At 36.5% G+C, this 21565-nt stretch overlaps 1 protein-coding gene across 1 annotated transcript in view; it reads left to right on the plus strand.

Annotated features, from left to right (window-relative positions):
* LOC148417710 (dihydropyridine-sensitive L-type skeletal muscle calcium channel subunit alpha-1-like) overlaps positions 1-21565 on the plus strand; it is a 53735-nt gene that overhangs the window by 14828 nt on the left and 17342 nt on the right. The window contains exons 10-27 of the mRNA XM_088422737.1: positions 3160-3320; positions 3846-4071; positions 5552-5759; positions 9868-9988; positions 10073-10187; positions 11615-11717; positions 11800-11869; positions 11948-12080; positions 13649-13778; positions 13871-13930; positions 14018-14124; positions 15111-15198; positions 15282-15389; positions 15494-15546; positions 15822-15968; positions 18350-18551; positions 18713-18871; positions 20554-20664. Of these exons, the coding sequence (XP_088278863.1) occupies positions 3160-3320; positions 3846-4071; positions 5552-5759; positions 9868-9988; positions 10073-10187; positions 11615-11717; positions 11800-11869; positions 11948-12080; positions 13649-13778; positions 13871-13930; positions 14018-14124; positions 15111-15198; positions 15282-15389; positions 15494-15546; positions 15822-15968; positions 18350-18551; positions 18713-18871; positions 20554-20664 (2302 nt within the window). The remainder of the gene's footprint in view (positions 1-3159; positions 3321-3845; positions 4072-5551; positions 5760-9867; positions 9989-10072; positions 10188-11614; positions 11718-11799; positions 11870-11947; positions 12081-13648; positions 13779-13870; positions 13931-14017; positions 14125-15110; positions 15199-15281; positions 15390-15493; positions 15547-15821; positions 15969-18349; positions 18552-18712; positions 18872-20553; positions 20665-21565) is intronic.

A 21565-nucleotide genomic window follows, 5' to 3' on the forward strand; every position in this document is an offset into this window, starting at 1 on the left:
TTGGATCCATTATTAAGGGCTAGAGCAACACGAAAAAGTTTAAATCCGGGAAGAAATACTCGAACAAACGTCTTACTCCGCTGGGGGTCTGAGTTGAACTGGCGCTTACCCACTGGCCGAGAAGGGCCGAGGAGCGCGTTCGGGTCGGCTCGGCTCGGCTCGGCTAGTCGAGAACCGAAAATCTGTTCGAGGTCCGATGCATTATCTACTTGAATTTTTTGGTCGAGCACCGATTTGGTCGAGTATAGAGGCGGTCGAGTACCGAGGTACCACTGTATATATATATATATATATATATATATATATATATATATATATACAGTGATCCCTCCTACTTCGCGGTCTCAGATATCGCGGTCTCAGTACTTCACGTTTTTTTCCAGGAAATAAAAAATATTTCAAAATAAAAAAAATGTGCAAAAATGTACAAAAATTGGGAAAAAGCAAAAAAGTACATTATACAGTACCGTATTAACCAAATAATGAAGTAATATTAGTTGATAACTATGTTAAGAATTCTTCAAGCGTTAGAGTTCCTGACGTTTTTTTATCTTATTTTGAAATGTATGCTTTTAATTTTTCGGGTCGCGTTGCATTTCCTTTTCCTGTTTTAAGTTCTCTGTGAGTCATTCGGCTCGTAGTGAATGACAACGTAAGATCATATTTATAGTTTATTATCATTTATGTTGATAACGCACGCTACTGCTTATGTTTAGTAAGCATGAGTGTTTATTCTGTTTATGTGTTTGTTTGTGTAGAGGTTGCACTTTATAGTTAGCAGTTGTTGCTAACCCGCTAATGTCAGCTAAAAATACAGTAAATTCATAGATTAAGTGTTTATATGTTAGTTTACTGACTTTAAGATTGATGTTGATTTATTATCCAACAGATACTACATGATACACCATACATGAGCCAAAATAAATGCGAAGTTCAACGTGATGACTTGCGTACTCTTTCACCGGAGTCTTGGTGCGGATAACCAGTCCTGAGAACAAATTCTCAACAAACTAAGTAATATTAGTTATTTAATGAATATACAATAATGTTAATAAGGATAATGTAATGTTCAATAATAGGAGAAATGAAATAAAATAGGCAAAAAATACCAAAAAAAAAGGATGGTTTATGGTTACTGCGGCTATATTGGGGCACACATAGAAATCTAGGAACTGATACCCTACTTCGCGGGTTTCAGACTTCGCGGATGGTTGACAGCCCCCATTAACCACGAAGTAGGGGGGATCACTGTAATATATATATATATATATATATATATATATATATATATATATATATATATATATATATATACATATATATACCAGAGTAGACCAGACCCAAGACACAGACTGTGTAAAGCCCCTGAGGCAGTCCAGCACATAGTAGCATGGTGTAAGATGGTAGCTGGATCAGCATTCATGGAGAGGCAACAATCATGTAATAGAAGTACCTAAATCTCGATGGGCCATACCACAGAAAATGCCAGAGAACAGCTTCCAGACTTACAAACAGGTTCTGGCTAACCAACCAGACATAGTGGTGGTGGACAAAGGACAGAAGAGGGTAGTGATGATAGATGTGGTGATCCCAGCTGATGCCAACTTCAGGAAGAAGGAACATGAGATGTGGGGAGAGAAACACAGCGAAGCCACAGTCGTCACTTGGGTAAAAAAGGCTTCAGAAAAGCATTTCTGGAGACCTCCCTATCAAACAAATTGGATGGGTCCCAAGATTACTACCCATGGAAGAGTTTGAGGATGTTTGTGCAAATGACAAGCAGGAAGGAGAGGACGTCTGGAATTTAAATGGGAGGAGCTATTTGTTGTATCAGATAGTGATGAAGCTTTTGAGGGCTTTTAAGATGATTTCACATTCAACTGTGTCAAAAAATAAAGCATCGAAACTTCAAATGGTTTTACTCTTGCAACATTAGTGTCAGCATTTGCGTCTACCTGCGCGTACATTGCCTTGCACTTGTCTTGTTTCTGCCCCCCCCCCCCTACACACACATAAAAGCAACACCTTGTTATTTGAAATATGATGAATAACTGTGTCTAAAAGTGTTGCAATTTCGTCATTTTAATAACACACACCTTGTGTTTTTATTGGACAGCCATGATATGTGTAATCAGTCAAGGGTAAATTTATATTTGCATTTTTTTAAAATTCACGCAAATTGAAGTAAAAGAGGGGGACCGACATATACACGAGGTCGACATGTACACAGAGAAATACAGTACTTCTCTTCCATTGTCATTAACTTCTCATGAACGAGTGCTTTACCAACCCATCATCTTCACTTTTTTGGAAACATATAAGAACATACCAACACGGGCCGAAATGCTAATGTTGCCACCTCAACCTATGACAACGTTTTCACTTTATTTCAAATTACAGCTGCGAGGTGATGTCAGATTGGCCTGTCAGAGTCATTTTGTTGTGAGCGAGCAATTTCAACCAGATTAAATGTGAAAGTAAAATCTGTAATTTCACACTACATTACTGTTATGCTGAAAAATAAACATTTTCCTTGTAAGCCATTGTGATGGCTGAGTCTTAACACATTCTGTGATTAATTCAATCATACCTACTTTTATCCAAATGGGCTCAAACCGCATGTAGTTAAAATCTTGATCTTTGACTGCTGCGTTCTTTTCTCGAAAGATCATGTTGAGTTGACTTTATTGAGTTAGTTTGAAGACTGTCACGCCTTTTGCAGTAGCGCCAGCTCAGCTGTGGGAGTCACTTGACGCAAGAGTTGGACTAAAAGTGATATCAGTTGTCTTCAGATGAATCTATGTAAGACTGGAGGGAAACCAGGCATCAATGAGCTTTCTTCGCCCAGTTTTTCGCTTTAAAGTGAAGCTACTGCGAATATAAAACTTAGCGGGTCCGTGGGAAATTCTTTTAGTGCCCAAAAAAAGTGCGTCAGAATAGAAAAACAAATTTGATTCATCGTTAATTTCATACTGTTTATCCTGTTTAAGTAAAAGTTATCATATTTCAATTTGATTATTTGTGTCAAATATATTGGGTGTCACACCTGCACCCTCTATTGACCAGCTACCACTGATTTTTTTTTAATCTTTTTTTTTATTTAAATTCCATACTTACAATTATCTAAACACAGTATGTTTCTCTTTCACATTTGCACAGTAAAATGGCTCGCAAATGGAACCGCTGGTTACGACGAAAATGTCTGGTGTACGTTAAGTCCAAACTTTTCTACTGGTGGGTGATTATGCTCGTCTTCTTCAATACACTAGCCATTGCAACAGAACACCACAAGCAGTCTGAAAGGCTCTCAAACTGGCAAGGTCAGTTTTCTACATGCATAGTTCGGTCATGAAATACATACTGTACTATGATCACTCATTTTTGCACTAAAACAGCAACAATCGATTCAATAAGACTTTTAGAAAAAAAATCATATTAATGTAATAATAAAAACACATGTAGTTGCTGTCTTTCAATTGAACCTAGCCTGGGTCAGAAAATAATCAAATTAATCTCTCAAAACTATATTCAATCAATATTGAATACTGCTATTATCTTATCCTGGTGTTTTATCTGCTATAAAGCATAGTTGTTGGTTTTTTCCTTTTTTCCATTTGTCATTTCCAAGACGTATTTTGTTGCCCTGCAAATTTAAAATAATGAGACAAATTTGTGGTCATATGACAAATCAATTTGAACCATTTGTTTATACCCAACTGTGGATAATCATGAAACAAAAACGCATTATTTCAAATGGAATTAAATAACTGTTGTTATTCTTGTCTTGTCATCCCCCACATGCATAACTTGCTATGGTGGCCAAAATCAACATCTGCAATAAACAGACAACATCAATAGTCTACTGCTGTCCATGTTTTCCCTGGAGATGTTTATGAAGATGTACGCTCTTGGCTTGTCTTCGTACTTCATGTCACTCTTCAATCGTTTTGACTGCTTTGTGGTGTCCACTGGGATTATGGAGCTCATCCTCGTACAAATGAACATCATGTCTGTCATGGGCATCTCAGTGCTGCGCTGCATACGTCTGCTACGCTTGCTGAAAGTCACCAGGTAAATTATGTATGGCACTTTGCAATGAAGTCATTTCTGTCATTACTCTTAATAGAGGTGCAGAGTAGGGGCGGGAATCTAGCCTCTTCTAATGTTTGACTTTCCTCCATTGTTTTTTATTGGGTGTCGTGCGCGCCACCTTGACTTTCCAGAATGAGCTGCCATGGCATAGCACACCACCGATGTCGCACGGAAGCGACAGGGAGCGGATCGATTTTATTTTATGCTTAATATCAATTTAGGGACACTGTATTATATCAATTAAAATTGAACTTCAAACAGTTGAAGTAAATACATTTTAGTCGACTTAGGTAGTGGCAGGTCAGTTCAATTATTTAAATATATTGAAGCATGATCGATGTCTACATAGTTGTGATTATAGTACTGTCTTGAACTGATAATATCACCCTTGAAAGAAAGTAAAAGAAAAATGAAATCTGATGGGCGAACCTTGACTTTACACTACCAGTTTTTGGGGGGAAACGATCACAATCAGCAAGTTTAAAAATACCTGATTCAATAACAAGATGGGACAGTTGTTTATTTAATGAATACATGTCTGTACTATTCATAGTATATCAACAAATAATATGTAAATAATATTTACAAAATAAACCTTCTATATCATAGCACAACAATATCATAACAATATTTTCCCTGCCCAAAATTGAGAGATGCACTGGTAAAAACCTCTATGGCCAGACATAAAGTTGAAAGTTCAATCAAGTAAAAGACAACAAGATCAACGACAACTTTAATGGATACAAGATAAAAGACATACAAGACATACATTACATTCTGTTCTATAATTAAATTACTATATTGTTATTTAATTATTTTGCAGCACCAAGTAAATATTGCAAATAAGGAACTGATGTTACGGCAAAAAAGTCACACTTGTTCAAAGAAAAGTCGGAATGTTGCCTTTCAGAACACTCATACAACATATATTGTGCAAAACAATCTGATATCATATGGCAAATATCTACCTATCAGGATCAAGCCACTTAGATAAGCATAAAGTGGGCGTCATCAACGTGGTGCCCACAGGCACTGGGCAGCCGCCAAGTATCACATGAGTAGCCCGCAGACCTGTTCTGCAAATACTTTACAAATGATGGAACATTGAGATTTTCTAGGAAATTTACTAACGATTATGCATATATGACATATGCATTACATATGATACTTGATTTACATGTTTATGACAGCTGTTTCTCAATTATTGTGAGAAATCAAGAACATGATCATGGTCTTCACATAAACTGATAGCTCTTCGTGTTACTCAGTACCAAAAAAGTAGCTTTCGGTTACCCCTGGCGTAAAGTCGAGTGGAAACTAAAAAGCTTCAGCCAATATTCAATCAAAATGCAAATATAGTTACCACCGCCTATGCATGTTTTTCCTATAACTGTACAATATTAGTTCTCTTTGGCTAAATTTTTGTTTTGGTTTTTTTTGTTCTTGTGTATTGTTTTAGATACTGGACCTCTCTCAGTAATCTGGTGGCCTCTCTCTTGAACTCAGTTCGTTCCATTGCCTGCTTGCTACTACTGCTCTTCCTCTTTATTGTCATCTTCTCCCTGCTGGGTATGCAGGTGTTTGGAGGAAAGTTCAACTTTCCGGACCAACCAAAACCCCGCAGCACTTTTGACAGCTTCCCTCAAGCACTGATAACTGTTTTTCAGGTAATGAAAGAATATATTATACTTTGCATTTTGTTTTGTATTGAGTTTTACCATTTGTATTTGCAAACGTCTTGTACTTGCAAATGGAGTCAGAGCTGACAGGGTAAAATAACCATTTAAAACCATTGGCCATCAGACATGCCCATTAAACTACCATACGGTAAAAAAGAGAAAGTCAGTGTCGAAACCCACCAAAGCATTTTCAGAGCTCATTTTACCTCTGAAAAGTATTAGGTCCTCGGGATGCGCAATACTAAAAAACTATGGATCCCAACTCCCAACAGAAGAGTCCCAAAGATAAAAGGACAAAATTTAAGGATCAAACTACCTTATTTTACGGACGATATGCCGCGCCGGTATATAAGCCGTAGTGGTAAAATATGAGCAAAAAAAATAGTTTTTGTCACGGATAAGCCACACTGGAATATAGGCCGCAGGTAATAACATGAGATATTTATGCAAATCTTTTTTTTTTGTTTGTTTGTTATTTAATTATTTTGTAATTGTCTGCCAACAGCAACATCCTCTCTTTAACAGACTGAACATGCCTGCATGTTTAGTCCCAAAATATAGAAAATGGATGGATGGATATTTTCAGCACGAACAGAATACTGTTTGTCAAATAGCAGTTCAAAATTGAAATGAATATTTCAACAGCATGATTTTAGTCTCCCTTTGTTTGATATATTATTTTAGTGAACACAAAAACATATTGCATAATTCATATATACAGTCATATATACAGTACTGTATTTTCCGCACTATAAGGTGCACCAAAAGCCTTCATTTTTTAATAAAGCTGATGATGTGCCTTATAATCCGGAGCGCCTTATATATGGATCAATATTGAGATTGGGATTCATAGATGGGGAATGAACTGATAAAGTAAACTTTACCTGTTTCTTTTGTGTGTTTACAGTTGAACAAGGTTGGTCATATTGACTGTTTAGAGTTATTATGCTATTGAGAGTTTAGAGTTAATATCCAACCATCCATCCATCCATCTTCTATAGCCGCTTATCCCCACAGGGGTCGCAGGCTTGCTGGCGCCTATCTCAGCTGGCTTCGGGCAGTAGGCGGGGAACACCCTGAACTGGTTGCCAGCCAATCGCAGGGCACACAGAGACGAACGACCAATCACGCACCCAATCACACCTAAGGACAATTTAGTATGTCCAATTCACCTGCCAGGCATGATTTTGGGGAGTTTGAGGAAGCCGGAGTGCCCGGAGAGAACCCACGCGGGCTCGGGGAGAACATGCAAACTCCACAAAGGAAGGCCGGAACCAGGTGGATTTGAACCGGGACCTTTGAACTGTGAGGCGGACGTGCTATTCACCCTTTAGAGTTATTATTTGAGTTATTATTGTTATTACTTTGATTATTACTATATTGTGATTGAAAAAGTTTTAAATTTGTCATTAATTGAGGGTGTGCCTTATATATGGAAAAGGTTTTAAAATATGTCATTAATTGAGGGTGCGCCATATAATCTGGTGCGCTTTATAGTGCGGAAATTACATAAATAAAATCACACATACTGTGTACTGTACATCAAATTTACACATCTCAAATTGACCCCAAATTTTACACACGCTTATTCAATTTAGACTTTTTTTTTAATATTATATTTTTAAAACTCTATGATCACAGCCATTGATTAACATCTTTTCAGTATCTATTTGATAGTTGTTCCATAAATTGAAACCTTGAACAGATGATATAGACGCATTCATTTGCTGGTGGCTGGCAAAAATAGATAAATAAAAAACCCAGATAAGCTGCACTGGACTATAAGCCGCACAGCTCAAATCGTGAGGAAAAGTCGCGGCTTATAGTCCGAAAAATACGGTACTGTGTTTACAAGATGTGAGGAAAATACAAAAACAGATATTAACACATGTCACAGTTAAATGTATTAGAATAATAGAATGAACTTACATGTAGTCTCCGTCATTATCTTCTTCATATTGCAACCACTGAAATAACTTTACTTTATTAGAAAAGTCTTCTTAGCTTATACATGTCAACATTTGTTGTCCTTCTCAATCTTTGGAAGCGTTTCATTTTCGCTTTTTACTTGGCGCATTGTTTCTTGATCGTGTTTTACTTGACTTGTCACTGATGTTAACAAAATTGCAGAGGTGATGTCGTTTTGGGCCTAAAAATAGCACAGGGGACTTTTTTTTCCTATGAAAAAAAAATCTTGCAAGTTTTGATTATCAAGAAACATGGCTTTTTCCCCCCAAAAAAATAACATGTGGACAACAACTACTCTTGAAGCAAAATATAAATTATATACTGTAGCTGTTATATTATAAAATAAGATTAAACAAAAATTAAAAACAAGGTATAACACATTGTCATTTGCCCAAGGAAATAGCAGTATGAAAATTTTATGTCAAAAACTGTTACCCAAATGAAAAATATTCATATTTCCCAGTACATTTATGACAAACGAGAGATGAAAATAAACTTTTTAAAGTGAGCAGCATGAAACGTTTGCCTGTTTGTTCATCTCATATCTGGAGAATTATCAGTCACAATTCTTCCACATTATTTATTTATTCTGAATGTGAGTAGAAATGGGATGATATCAGAATCTGACGTAATGATAACCTTGAGCGAAAATATCACAATATTGAAATTACAGCTAAAATATATTATTTTAAAATCTTTTTTGGTAAAAAGCCATTTTTCTAGATTACATAAACAGTTTTATTTATGGTATAAATGCACACAATTATTTTGAAAGATGAGTGATGGTAGTTTATTTCAAATCAATCGTTCAACTACATTGCGTAGGCCTATTAATTAATAAATAATACAATGTGAATTCTCTCATTTCATGTCAATGAAAGACTATTTCCTCATCAATAGCCTCATTCTGTCTGTCAGTCTTGCATTGGCGCCGGGTCGTTTTCAAAATCCCAAAACCTTTCAGACAGCCAGCTTTGTTTGTTCGGACCGGGGGAAAAGTTCGATTGACCTTCTTGACTCACATTTTAGCTCGACAGACTGCTCACGTCCTACCGCGAGCGATATCCAATATAATGCTCCATGAAAGTAGCAGCAATTGGTTAAGGCAGCCAAAGAGTGTATATCACATTAGGAAGACAAACCAGGAAGTGAATGTGTGAACGTGATTGGCCAAGGCAGCCAAATAGTATGAGTTATGCCCCCCGCTGCAGATGCCCCCCGCAATTGCCTCGTGTGAAACAATTGCTTAGCAACACTCCCAGAAAAAAAACCTTGCATCCAGTGGACGCCCGTTGCTTTGAAATTATGCGTGCCATGGCAAGAATCATACATTAGCGGCGCAGGCAAACAAGAGCTCTGGTTTTTAAGTTTTATCCCCACAGTACTAGAAATGGGATTGGGTATTGGGTGTTTTAGTGGGTATTGATATTGAGTTTGAAATTTTGCAATCGTAAAAACTAGGAATGCTAGAAATTCAATAGAAATTGATAGAAAAAAAAAAGAGCTTTTGCTTTTCGGCTGAAAGACAAATTCACAATATCAGAAAACGGATGTTGTGCTGAAGAAAAAAATCCAGCAAGCATCTGTCTGAATTTTATGTTAAAGCAAGCTCAAAACGGTTGGGGAGGCCCTATTTTGTCAAGACAGCAAAATGTCTTGACAATCTGTAACTTTTGACTCTCAGACTATGAGAATGAAAATGACCTGCATTGAATGGGAGATGAATGGCAGACAGTTGCGCTGTCAACAATCCCGTGTCACATGTCTGACACCAGCAGGAAAGTATTTCTGTCCGCATGTTGTCGTGACTAAATGGGTTTCCCAAATTGCTTTAATATAACATGAGCTTGCTTTAATACAAACAACGAAACCCAAAATGTGTTTGGATGCAGTTATTCTTGATTAACTCTACACACATTTCATTCTCAGCACCACCGGTATACTTTAGGTCTCATGTTCAACAAATTATTGAGTAGGGGTAGATGGGTTAATAGCATTCAATGTTTATATGTAACAGGCCTGTTTCTTTAGCTGCTGTCGTGGATATTTGTCCTTTGTTGCTGATAAGGCTCACTACAAACCATTGCAGTAATTAGTCTGTGATTTCCACCTTTACACTGTGTTTCAGATTCTGACAGGTGAGGACTGGAATGCTGTCATGTATGATGGTATAATGGCACATGGAGGTCCGAGCATGCCTGGAATCCTTGTCAGCATCTACTTTATCATCCTGTTTGTCTGTGGAAATTGTATCCTTTGAATTTGCTTGAATGTGCAGTATACTTCCCACTAATTAATTTACTGTTATTTTCTTAAACTTCAACATTATCCAGTCATTCTTCTAAATGTCTTCCTGGCCATTGCTGTTGATAATTTGGCTGAGGCTGAGTCATTGACTTTGGCCCAAAAGGAGAAAGCAGAGGATAAGAAGCGAAAGAAAACACTTAGGTTAATCTACTCTAATGTATGCACAACAACTTCAATACAAATGGGAATTATTTTATGCAGTGTTGAGTTTCAGTACAGTAACCCTACCCCCCAACAAAATTTTCATGCATGTGTATATGGGTACCTGAATTTTTTTAAATGTGAAAAGTATTTATACTTTAAAGATTTAAGACAAATAATATCAAGTACAAACATTCACTTAAATCGTAAATATTTAAATCTTTTACAGTCACTGTACTTTTATTCCTTCCCTTCCCATCACTTTTGCTGTAGTCTCACGAAGAGCAGCGACTATATTAGCGGCGCCAGGAAGTCTAATTAGAGTGAAGCCTTCAGCTGTCCAAACATGATAACAATCAGAGTTAACATTTGAGATTCCAATATATTACACAAGAAATCCAGCTAAGAGATTTAGAACGTTCTGGTGCAGTGTACCTCTTTTCTTATCTTCCTTCGCACCTACATAACAACGTGTGTGAGTTTCATGAGAGAGACGGCCACTCCTACAGGACACATGATTGGCTCCCAGCACAACAATTGACCAATGAGGGCAGGACTTGTATCTACTCCTGCCCTCACAGAGTGTCGGAAACCAATACAGCCACCTCTCTGTGATTGATTTAAATTCTGAAATAATAGGTTTAGGCACATAAATGTAGTGTTTACCTTTATTTTTTCTCTTAATATTAGTGCACCCATACACTCTGCATTGCACGTTTATAGCAATCATAGACTGGAATCCTGTATAAACTAGAGATGGCTGTTAACAGCATCCAGACTTGCCTATTAATGAATCTACGTCATGGCTCGGCCTCCAGGAGACTCTAATGAAACCAGTGTAAACAAAATACTATTGGATTCCATTCATCCTGCTGAACCATATATATTTTCCTTCCGAGCTCCGGTGTTACACTTTAAGATAATTAATGTTGTTAGATGGCCAATAGGTCAAAAAATTTGAATTTCCATGTCCATCAGTCTCCTTTTCTTACAATGTCACCAGATGGCTGACACAGACATACCAAAAGGAGCACCTATAGGCCAACTGATGGAGTGAAACAAAAACATTAATACTGAAAAAAATGCATTTCTTAATTAATAATGGCATTACTGCATTTTTTGAAGTACAATGCAACAATAACAAGTGCAGTTATGCTCATTTAAAACCTAACATTCTGTTTGTTGTAGAGAGTGTAATGAATTAATAGTGTTTGTTTTTCATGGGGGGAATGATCAGAGATACAAATGTTTTGTGATGAGCATGGTCGCAGAACAAATTAAACACGTATCTCAAGGCGCCTCTGTGCAGACACATGCATCTTCACTCTTGGTAATTTCAGTTCGTGACGTCTAAGCATTGCAAAAGAGGACAAAAGATCACACGTTTTAGTAATTGAAATAAATTATCCTCCTCTTATGATTCATAGGACCAATTTGCCCAACAAGACTCCTGAGGAAAAAGCTAATCTTGCAAAGAAATTAGCGGAGCAGAGAGCCAAGGGTGTTGAGGGCTTTCCCACTACTGCCAGAGTAAGATACCTTTAACCAAGCCTGAAAATAAAACTAATGTGTATCATTTGTTTGTGCATTTAATCAAATTCTTCATTTTCAGCTCAAAATTGATGAGTTTGAGTCAAATGTGAATGAAATTAAAGACCCCTTTCCTCCCGCTGACTTTCCTGGTAAACATAATGCAGCAATATCACAATTTTGCAACATATAAAAATATATATGATAATCCCTGTCTTCATTTTGTCAAGGTGATGATGAAGAAGAGGACCCTGAGATCCCAGAAAGCCCGAGACCTCGTCCAATGGCTGATCTGCAGTTAAAGGAAGAAGCAGTACCAATGCCAGAAGCAAGTTCGTTTTTCATCTTTGGACCCCAAAACAAGTATGACTGTGTTGTTTGTTGGTTTTCAGAACATCCTAAATATAAATGTATGAAAAAAAATGCTGGTACTTTGACCTCTGAGCAACATATTATTTTTCTATGAAAAACACACAAAGAAGCAGCCAAACACACAAAATACAAAAAACACTTTAAAATTCCTGATTTTGAACAATACTTAGGTAGAGCTGGAGTCAGGGCTCCTGACTCCAATCCCTAGATGCCTTCCCTCCTTTAGCAAGCATTGGGCACAAGAAAATATGATAATTATGGTGGATCTAAAGCAAACAAGATTCTTATTATCTAACAAAATATTAGTCATTTTTAACAATGCGTTTTGAAGATCAGGATGCAAAGTATTTATTGGTTTTGGGTAAAAATAAAGGTTTTTATTGTTAATATGTTTTGTAATACAAATTTCTGGAACGTGCCAACCATAGTTTAATTAAAAACTAGGTTTAATTATAAACGGAGCTGGGGAAGCTGATGCTAGATCGATCCGTTGCTGATGAAATGCAAGCCTTCGCTGAACACTTCCATGTTTTTGGCAGCGCTCAGTGAGAGTGTTAAAAATGTGTTTTGTCGACTGAATAACCCCTGGTACAAATCAAAGCTTTTATTGTCCATAGTAAATCAAAGTTTTGAGTAGTGTGTTCAACTGTCCATAATTATAATTGCTTTCATAATTCAATTATAGTAATAATAATCATGATCATAATAATAATGTCTAAAGCACCTACATCGAATGTAATTATTGCAAATCAATCAATCAATCAATCAATCAATCAAATTTTATTTGTACAGCCCTAAATCACCAAAGTCTCAAAGGGCTTCACAGATGAAAAGAGGTCATGTGGAGACTTCTTTCGAAAAAGAAGTCGTACAGAGACATCTTTTCAGTGTAAGGTACACAACAGCATCCCCTGTCAAAGCTCCCAGAAGGGGAAGGAAAACTCAAAAACCCCAATTAGAAGAAAATCAGAAACCTCCAGAAGGGACCACAGGTGGGAGGAGCCCCCTTCCAGGCCCACAGGTTGAAGTGGATGCTGCATGTACCAAATACAGACATACACATAAACAATATAGATTACAGAAAACATATTGTGCTATATAGTGCAGTGATGTCTTGACAGCAGGCAAAGCCATTGGGCAGGAACCATCCCACATTCCAACCAAGTGGACCGCGGACGGCCAATCTCCTAACCCGCGATGTTCGATCAGCGCAGGACCAAAATGGAGGCGGTCAAGTCAACCTCACCATCTAGCTAGCCCCCTCTCCGAGCCTGGAGAAAGAGGCAGAAAAAAGAAGAAAGAAGAAAGCTGCAGGCTCAATTAACTAAATGCTTTTGAATATGAATGTGTTTTTAGTCAGGATTTAAAGATTTCTACTGAGGTGGCTGCGCGAACTTCCATAGGTAGGGCATTCCATAGTACTGGCGCGCGAATGGAAAATGCCCTTGATCCCGCGGACTTCTTTTTAGCCCGTGGGGTCGATAGCAAACCAAATACATGGTTTTCGTATGTAATCTCATTCCACACTGTTGAATATGAGTATCAAACTATTTTTTTAGGTTCCGGAAACTGTGCCATCGCATCATAAATGCAACAACATTCACCAACATCATCCTGCTTTTCATCCTGTTGTCATCTGTTTCCCTGGCAGCTGAGGATCCTATAGACCCAATGTCCTTCAGGAATCAGGTGACATAGAGTATCCATGTTAAAATTCAACTTGATGAGATAATATTCTATAATGAAAGTTTTTGCATTCTATTGTTTTTATGTGAATTCAGGTGTTGGCTTATGCTGACATAGTCTTCACCTCAGTGTTTACAGCAGAGATTGTACTCAAGGTAAAGAAAAAAATCAACATCATACTTAGAAAAAAAAAGTTTGGTTCATACAGTAAGTGTTCATTTATTGTGTCCATTGCTTTTTAGATGACAACATATGGTGCCTTTCTTCACAAAGGCTCCTTCTGCCGGAATTCATTTAACATTTTGGATCTTCTGGTTGTCAGTGTATCCTTGCTCTCAATGGGAATGGAGTAAGTGGAGTCCAAAACCAAATTCCAAAATGACATTAAAATACAAAGGGCATTGAACACAATGTGTAGCTTGCTAAACTTTCTCCAAAAATTGCACCAGTCCAGAAAATAAAGAAATAAATATATGTGATGCATTTTTACAAAATCAGGCTTATATCTCTAAAAATGAAAATTGACATTGATAGATTTGAGTTCTAGACTCAATACACTTTAAAACACAGGTGCCACCCTGGAGGCCCGGAGGCCAGATCCGGCTCGCCACATCATTTTATGTGGTCTGCAAAGCTAATTATGACTTCAAGTTTCTGACCAAAATACTAACTTTTTAAGTGGTCTAAAAGTTCAAAAAGTTTGTTTTAGAGGAACAAAAAGCATTTTTTTTTTTATTACCAATCTGCCTTTTGAACAGTCTTTAACTGTCCTCTGTCAGATATCTTCCTCATTTAGAAATCGATCACACTTCAAATGTATTTGACGTCACAGCCATAACGGCTGTCCGACAGACATTAGAAACACAATTTGGCCCACGATTGAAATGTGTTTGACACCCCTGCTTTAAAATAATATATAGTACATGGAGGTAGCTCAAATTGAATTACAACAAACATCCCAAGTTAAAAAAATATGCATTTAAAGTTTTGGCAAATTGTTCTTTCACAGGTGCACATCGTCTATTAAGCTCTTATTTTCATACACTTTGATTACAATTTCAACCTTTTGGCTGTTGGGGAATGTGAATTGTGAGTCCGTAAAACAATAACAATATTTGAACAATATTTGAAGATGTTAATCTTTCCTTTTCAGTGTCTGTAAAACAATACATTTAAAAAAATCATGAATGACAAAGATAATCAAGTTCATCAAAACATTTCATCTGTTTTTTTAAGTAGCTACAACATTTCAATATATTTAGAATGACAGAACCAATAATTGATTTGAAAATTTGCTATATTAATATGTAAAGGCTGTTTGATTTTTCAACCTAGATCCAGTGCCATCTCAGTGGTTAAGATTCTCAGGGTGTTGAGAGTACTTCGACCACTCAGGGCCATCAATCGAGCAAAGGGTCTCAAGGTATAACTAGTATCTTATAGAACTGAATTGCAAGGTTAGGGATCTGTGTTCATGCCGGGTATTAAATGTCATTTGATTTCTAGCATGTGGTCCAGTGTGTGTTTGTTGCTGTGAAGACCATTGGAAATATTGTGCTGGTTACCATGCTACTTGACTTCATGTTTGCTTGCATTGGAGTTCAGCTTTTCAAGGTAGGCTTAAAGCCATACATTTACTTTAGTTTACCTTGAAGTGCTCCGTCAAATCCATTGACGAAAATTGTCTGTTGAAAACTCTTTGTACAATACTTTGCCAGGGAAAGTTCTATTCCTGCACAGACCCAGACAAAATGACTGAGGAAGAATGCAAGTAAGTACATTGATATTAAAAATAAAGTAACAAAGATTTAAAGCCAGACCATGGTGAAATAATTGTGATGGTGATGGATTATTGATAATACTACTGAAAATTAAACAGAGGCATCATTCATACTGTGGATGCTTTGACACCTTATTTTTAGTATGAATGGTGATCACTGTAAAAAATAGTTTGTAGTTTTTCCACAGTCCAAGATATGTGGATCGACTAAGACTGCTGATTGATTATTTAAATATCACTTTCCCTTTATTAACTTTGCTATTCAGAGGTTGGTATATCAAGTATCAGGAAGGAGCACTTCATGAGATGGAGGTCCGTAAGAGGGAATGGACCAACTCAGAACTAAACTTTGACAACATCTTCAATGGTATGCTGGCGCTCTTCACCATTTCTACATTTGAAGGATGGCCAAAGTAAGTCATGATTCTAATTTGAAAAGGCTAGAGGCTTTCTAGTTCAAGCAATTCTCTCACAAACAGATTGGGAACACAAAAATATGCTGTTACTTAGATGTTTTTATTACATCAATTACCGTATTTCTCAGAGTTTTTTTTCAAGCCCCATATTAGGGGAGTCAGACCAATTTTTTCCTCATATCTGTTTGAATAACATTAATTTGACCCACAAGGCTTAAAATTATTATATATACCTCTAAATCTATGTAGTATGCATCCGTTTTAGAGCGTTTACACAAAACGTTGAAAAATGCACTTTTGTTAAGCGCCACCTTATTGCGTCTTTGTTGTCACCAACAAGGCTACATGGATAATGTTTGGCGGACTTTGAAGCATTATGAAAAGGAAAATACGGCTTGACCTGTCTCCTTCAGCCCTTGAATATGCGCTTGAACAAGTCGGCATGGATGTCGGCAGGTGGTTGGAGAAATAGTGAAGGGCAACCTTCCACGCTCTGATCTCACAACAGTCGTCACTTGGGTAAAGAACATCCCAAGTAAGATGATCAGCAAATCCTCTCCGATTAACTCAATTTCAAACAAATTGGATGGGTCCGAAGATGACTACCCGTGGAAGAGTAACGAGAATATTTGAACAATTGATTATGAGATAGGAGAGGATGTCTAGGAGTTAAATGGAAGGAGCTATTTGGCGTGTCAAATAGGGATGATGATTTTTTGGGCTTTTCAACAACTAATATTCAACTGTGTCAAAAAAAAAAAAAAATTGAAACTTCAAATCATTTTATTGTTGCAACAGTTTCAGCATTTGTGTCTATGCGCACGCCCACATTGCCTCTCACTTGTCTCGTTTCCGAACCCCATAATCATAAAAGTATGTTATTCTATATGCAGTGAAAAAAATTGCCTAAAAAGTACCATAATTTCATCATTTTAAGAACACATACAATGTGTTATAATTGGACAGCCATGCTCTATGTAAGCACTACAGTCAGGGGTAGACTTATAATGACATTTTTGTAAAATTCACCCAAATTTGTACTTGTACTCGGAGAAATACGGTAGATATGTTGCTTATGCATTATGTTGACCTTTAAAATGTTGTCTTAGTGCCCAAATTATGCATTTGAAAAATAGTGGCTTTATCCTTAAAACTTTAGCCTTGACAGGGCAGTGATACATTCCCATGACTTTGGTGCAGGCAACTTGGGTTCAGTTCCCGTTCAACAATGGTGTGAACGTGGTTGTTTCTCTCTATAGCGTTTGTGCATGCATGACAAAGCCTTGAAAGTTGTAAAACAAGCAAATTTTGTCCGATAATGCCTCAGGAATTAATGGTAAATTTAATGGAAAATTTGTTTTGGGGTTGAGGCCAAGGAGACATTTTTGTCCAATTTCATCTGTTGAGATGTTAATTTTCCTCAGATTTTAATATGCTCAAATCTCAGATGTCCTTACCTGCTATTGGAATTTACTCTCCAGTGGTCATTTAAAACTTTCTGAAATGTATCCTTTTCATAAGGTACTGATTGCTATGGACAATTAAAAGATTTATGCACCAAAATTTCAAACGTTTTTCACTCTGTATATAGGATGCACATTTTCTGGTATTTTCCATGTTACTGTGTATAGGACACACCAGCAGTAGTTTGGGGAGAGTGTAAAAACTAAAGCAAAAGAGAATAAGTCTCATCTTTGGAATTTCTTTATATTTTCTTGTGTTCATATCCGTAAGTTATGTATTTGTTGCGGATATATTGAGTGAGACCAGTGTGTGACTTTCAGCTCAGTCAGTGGTCGAGCAAGTGAGAGAGAGACAGTGCAGCAACCCCTGCATGAAGCAGATGAGTGTACATTAGAGAGAGTTAGGTATAATTTAAAGACAAAGTATAGAGACAAACAACCACCTGAATTCACACCGTCATTGAGTGGGAATTGAAACTACGTTGCCTGAGAAAAAAAATACACATTTTTTTACCTGGGGAAATTTTTGATTTGGAGTGGTGCCAACTTGTCTAATACAATAATTGGTGACTGGTGATTGGTTAGGAGTGTAAGAACATATCTCGAACAAAAACAAGTAGCAAGTAAATAGTAAGATCCAGATGATATCATGTCATTGTGAATGTCAGTGCCAAAATGTGTTTGTGCTATAATAAATTATTTGACCAACTTTTTTTTTTCTCATTCATTTAAAGCAACAATGCGATTCTATGATAAATAAATAACAGCACAGTACTTGCCTGTCAGTATTAACACAATTTTAAGTTACAATACACACAGTTAGGAGTTTCTCACAATTGAAATAAACCGACAAAATCATCTCACTTCGTGTGTGCGTTTATGTGTGTTCACTTCATTTTGTTTGTTTTCATTCAGGATACTTCACAAAGCCATTGATTCAAATATAGAGAATAAAGGGCCAGTATACAACAACCGAGTTGCCATCTCAATCTTTTTTATCATCTACCTCATCCTCATTGCCTTTTTCATGATGAATATATTTGTGGGTTTTGTCATCGTCACCTTCCAGGAACAAGGAGAGCAAGAGTATAAAAATTGTGAGCTGGACAAAAACCAGGTATGTTTAGCAGACTTACACTATGTGTCACTTCATTGATGTTTGTTCACACTTTTTAAATAGCATAGACTATTACTAGAATGGCAGTCAATTCAGACCTCTGTTAATGCTTAAAAATAATGACAGCATTGTTTGCCCCTCATCTTCTTCAAATTCTCCAGCGCCAATGTGTGCAGTATGCGCTTAAGGCCCGACCACTTCGGTGTTATATTCCCAAGAACCCTTACCAATATCAAGTGTGGTACATCGTCACCTCCTGCTACTTTGAATACCTTATGTTCCTTCTCATAATGCTCAACACCATGTGTCTGGGAATGCAGGTATGTTAACAACACGCATATGTTCCTAAATCCAAATTCTGTTGATAACTCTGCATTGTTCATATCGTAACACGGATCAGTTATAATATTTGCAAGTAGTGATAGGGAAAATGAAGCCTCATGAGCTGCTTTTAATATTTTTTTTCTTCTGATTGTCACACGTGATTTAAAGATGCAGTGGAAATTCAATACATTTCCATTGTAATGGCCTTTGTTTTGAAGGTAAGATCATCATTGAGAGGAGCAGTGTTGGGAGTAATGCATTACAAAAGTAATGTAATTGCTGTAATGCGTTACTTTTTTAATGCATTACTTTTTTAATGTAACGTGGTCATGTAATGCATTACACTCAAAAACAAGTAATATTTTACTCGGTACAAATGACAGAAACAAGTGTTACAGTGCAATATAATATATAAAAAATGCTCCTCAATCCACGAATGCAGTTCATTTGGTTGCCTTGAGATGATTGTTGGTATGCAGAGAACTTTGTTTAGGTCATTTTTATTTTACATTTCCAACGATCTAGGCATCATTTACAAGTCCATAGGACCAATTATATTTCTTTTGGCATAATTGTACGTTTAGTTTGCAGTCATCCCACTGGATGTGTAATGAGCATAATTAGCTACATTTAGAATGGCAAATCCATATGTCCATGTATGTTGGTGAGAATAATGTAAAAGTAATGCAATAGTAGTGTAATTTCTTATATTTTAAATACAGTAATATTGTGATAGCAAACTACTTTGAAATTGCAGTGATAAGTAATAAATATTGCATCACAGTTTTGAAGTAACGTGTCCAACACTAAAGAAGAGTAACAAAAATCATCGCCAGTCGTTCACGAGGCAACATATTTCCATTACTACTTGCAATTTGTAAGTAGTACCAACATATGTTGATCTTGTGTCTGTTTAGCTAAATTTCTTTAATATTGTTCGGGGGTCCACAGTCTGTGGAGGATTTTAAGAATTACTTTTCTTATTGACTGTTTTGTAGTATCAGTTTTTTTTTTTTTTTTATTATTGTTGCTTATAGTATGTACTTTGAGATTTGGTTTTCAAATCTTAAATGCATTCTAAATAAAATGTACAATTATGTATTAAAGTAAATTAAGTTACTTTTCAAAGTAATTATGGCAACATTGGTCAGAAAATCCTTCTTTGGGAAACCTTAACTACAATGTGAACTGTGACAAAAATAAATCTGACACCCTATCTCATCTAACAAAACTCAACATACAACTGCAAATAAATTCTACAGGAAAGACCAAACCCACATCTTCAGAACTGTGCTGTAAAATGCTAACCGTGTCTTGGTATTTGTGAATTTCCCTATTGGCAGAGTTTTTTGAGCGTCTTCAGGGTTATTTGCTGAAAAAGTCACCTATTTACTAATTTTGTCTTCAGGCCAAAGCATTACAACAGTATTTCTTTGGCACCATATGTCTGCATCTTGAAGTGAGTTGATGAGATTTGTTTAGATATCAGTAAACGTAAAGTAGTACTTTGTTGACAGTCTTGGTATCTGTTGGGAAAATGCATCAATTACTTGAGAATTTTCGCTAATTGCGACACAGCTTGGCCCCTTTCCCTTGCCACACTGTATGAGAGCAAATTATTCTTATCCCCAAAGCATCCCTGCTCATGTCAGCTTTGTGTTTGTACTTTGACCCACAGCACTGTAACCAGTCAGACCATGTTACACACCTATCTGACATGCTGAATGTCATTTTTACTGTGTTGTTCACTGTGGAAATGATCTTGAAACTGATGGCCTTCAAAGCTAAGGTTGGTCAAAATCACTGCACATCACATTAGTACAGTACATACAGTATGTAGTGTTCTTTTTTTAACAACACCTTGTATACCATAACACAGTGGTTCTTAATCATTTTCAGTGATGCACACCCTGTGAAATATGTTTTCAGCCAAGTACTCCTTGACCTGGGTTAAAAAAAAAAAAAAACAACAAAACAACAACTTATAGTAAAACTTGCCATCGGAGTTAAACTTTTAGACCTTTTCAAACTTCATTTGTATTCGTCCACAAAAAAATAATCATCGGAAAGTGTCCTCTATTGGATCATAAAAGAAATTATTAATAAATATATTTCTACAAAATAAATAAATAAATTTCCAAATCAATATTTTTCCACAGAAAAATATCAAACATAAAGTGTCCTGTTTTGGGGTTACGGTAGAGATCTGTTTAATCAACATAAAGTGTCAGATGTTATCAAAAATAAATAATTATAAATAAATATTTGTCCACAGAAAAGTATTTAACTCAGTGTCTTCTATTAGGATCGTATTAAAGATGTGTTCACAAAAATTAATCATTAGTTAGACATAACGAGAGGTGGCTCGTGACAAGTTGGCTTTTTACAATAATGAAATTAAATAACCTACTGAACATAAAATTAATTTTATGAACTTACATTTTCTTGGAACAATTAATTAAATCAATGATTATTTTAAAAAGATTATTGCATGTTTGTTTGTTTTATTTAAAATCTCGAGTACCCCCTGAAGTTCCTTCAAGTACCCCAAAGGGTACTCGTAAGCCCATATGACAACCGTCATTTCAGAGTGATTCAGAAACAAAGAAATTGAATAAAGTAGGCCACAAACCACATTTCAGTTTTCACATTTCAGGTCACAGAAGAAATTCACATTGTATCTCAAGGCA

Source organism: Hippichthys cyanospilos, chromosome 9 (assembly GCF_059441005.1).
Source record: "Hippichthys cyanospilos isolate Australia breed blue-spotted pipefish chromosome 9, RoL_Hcya_1.0, whole genome shotgun sequence".
NCBI lineage: Eukaryota > Metazoa > Chordata > Actinopteri > Syngnathiformes > Syngnathidae > Hippichthys > Hippichthys cyanospilos.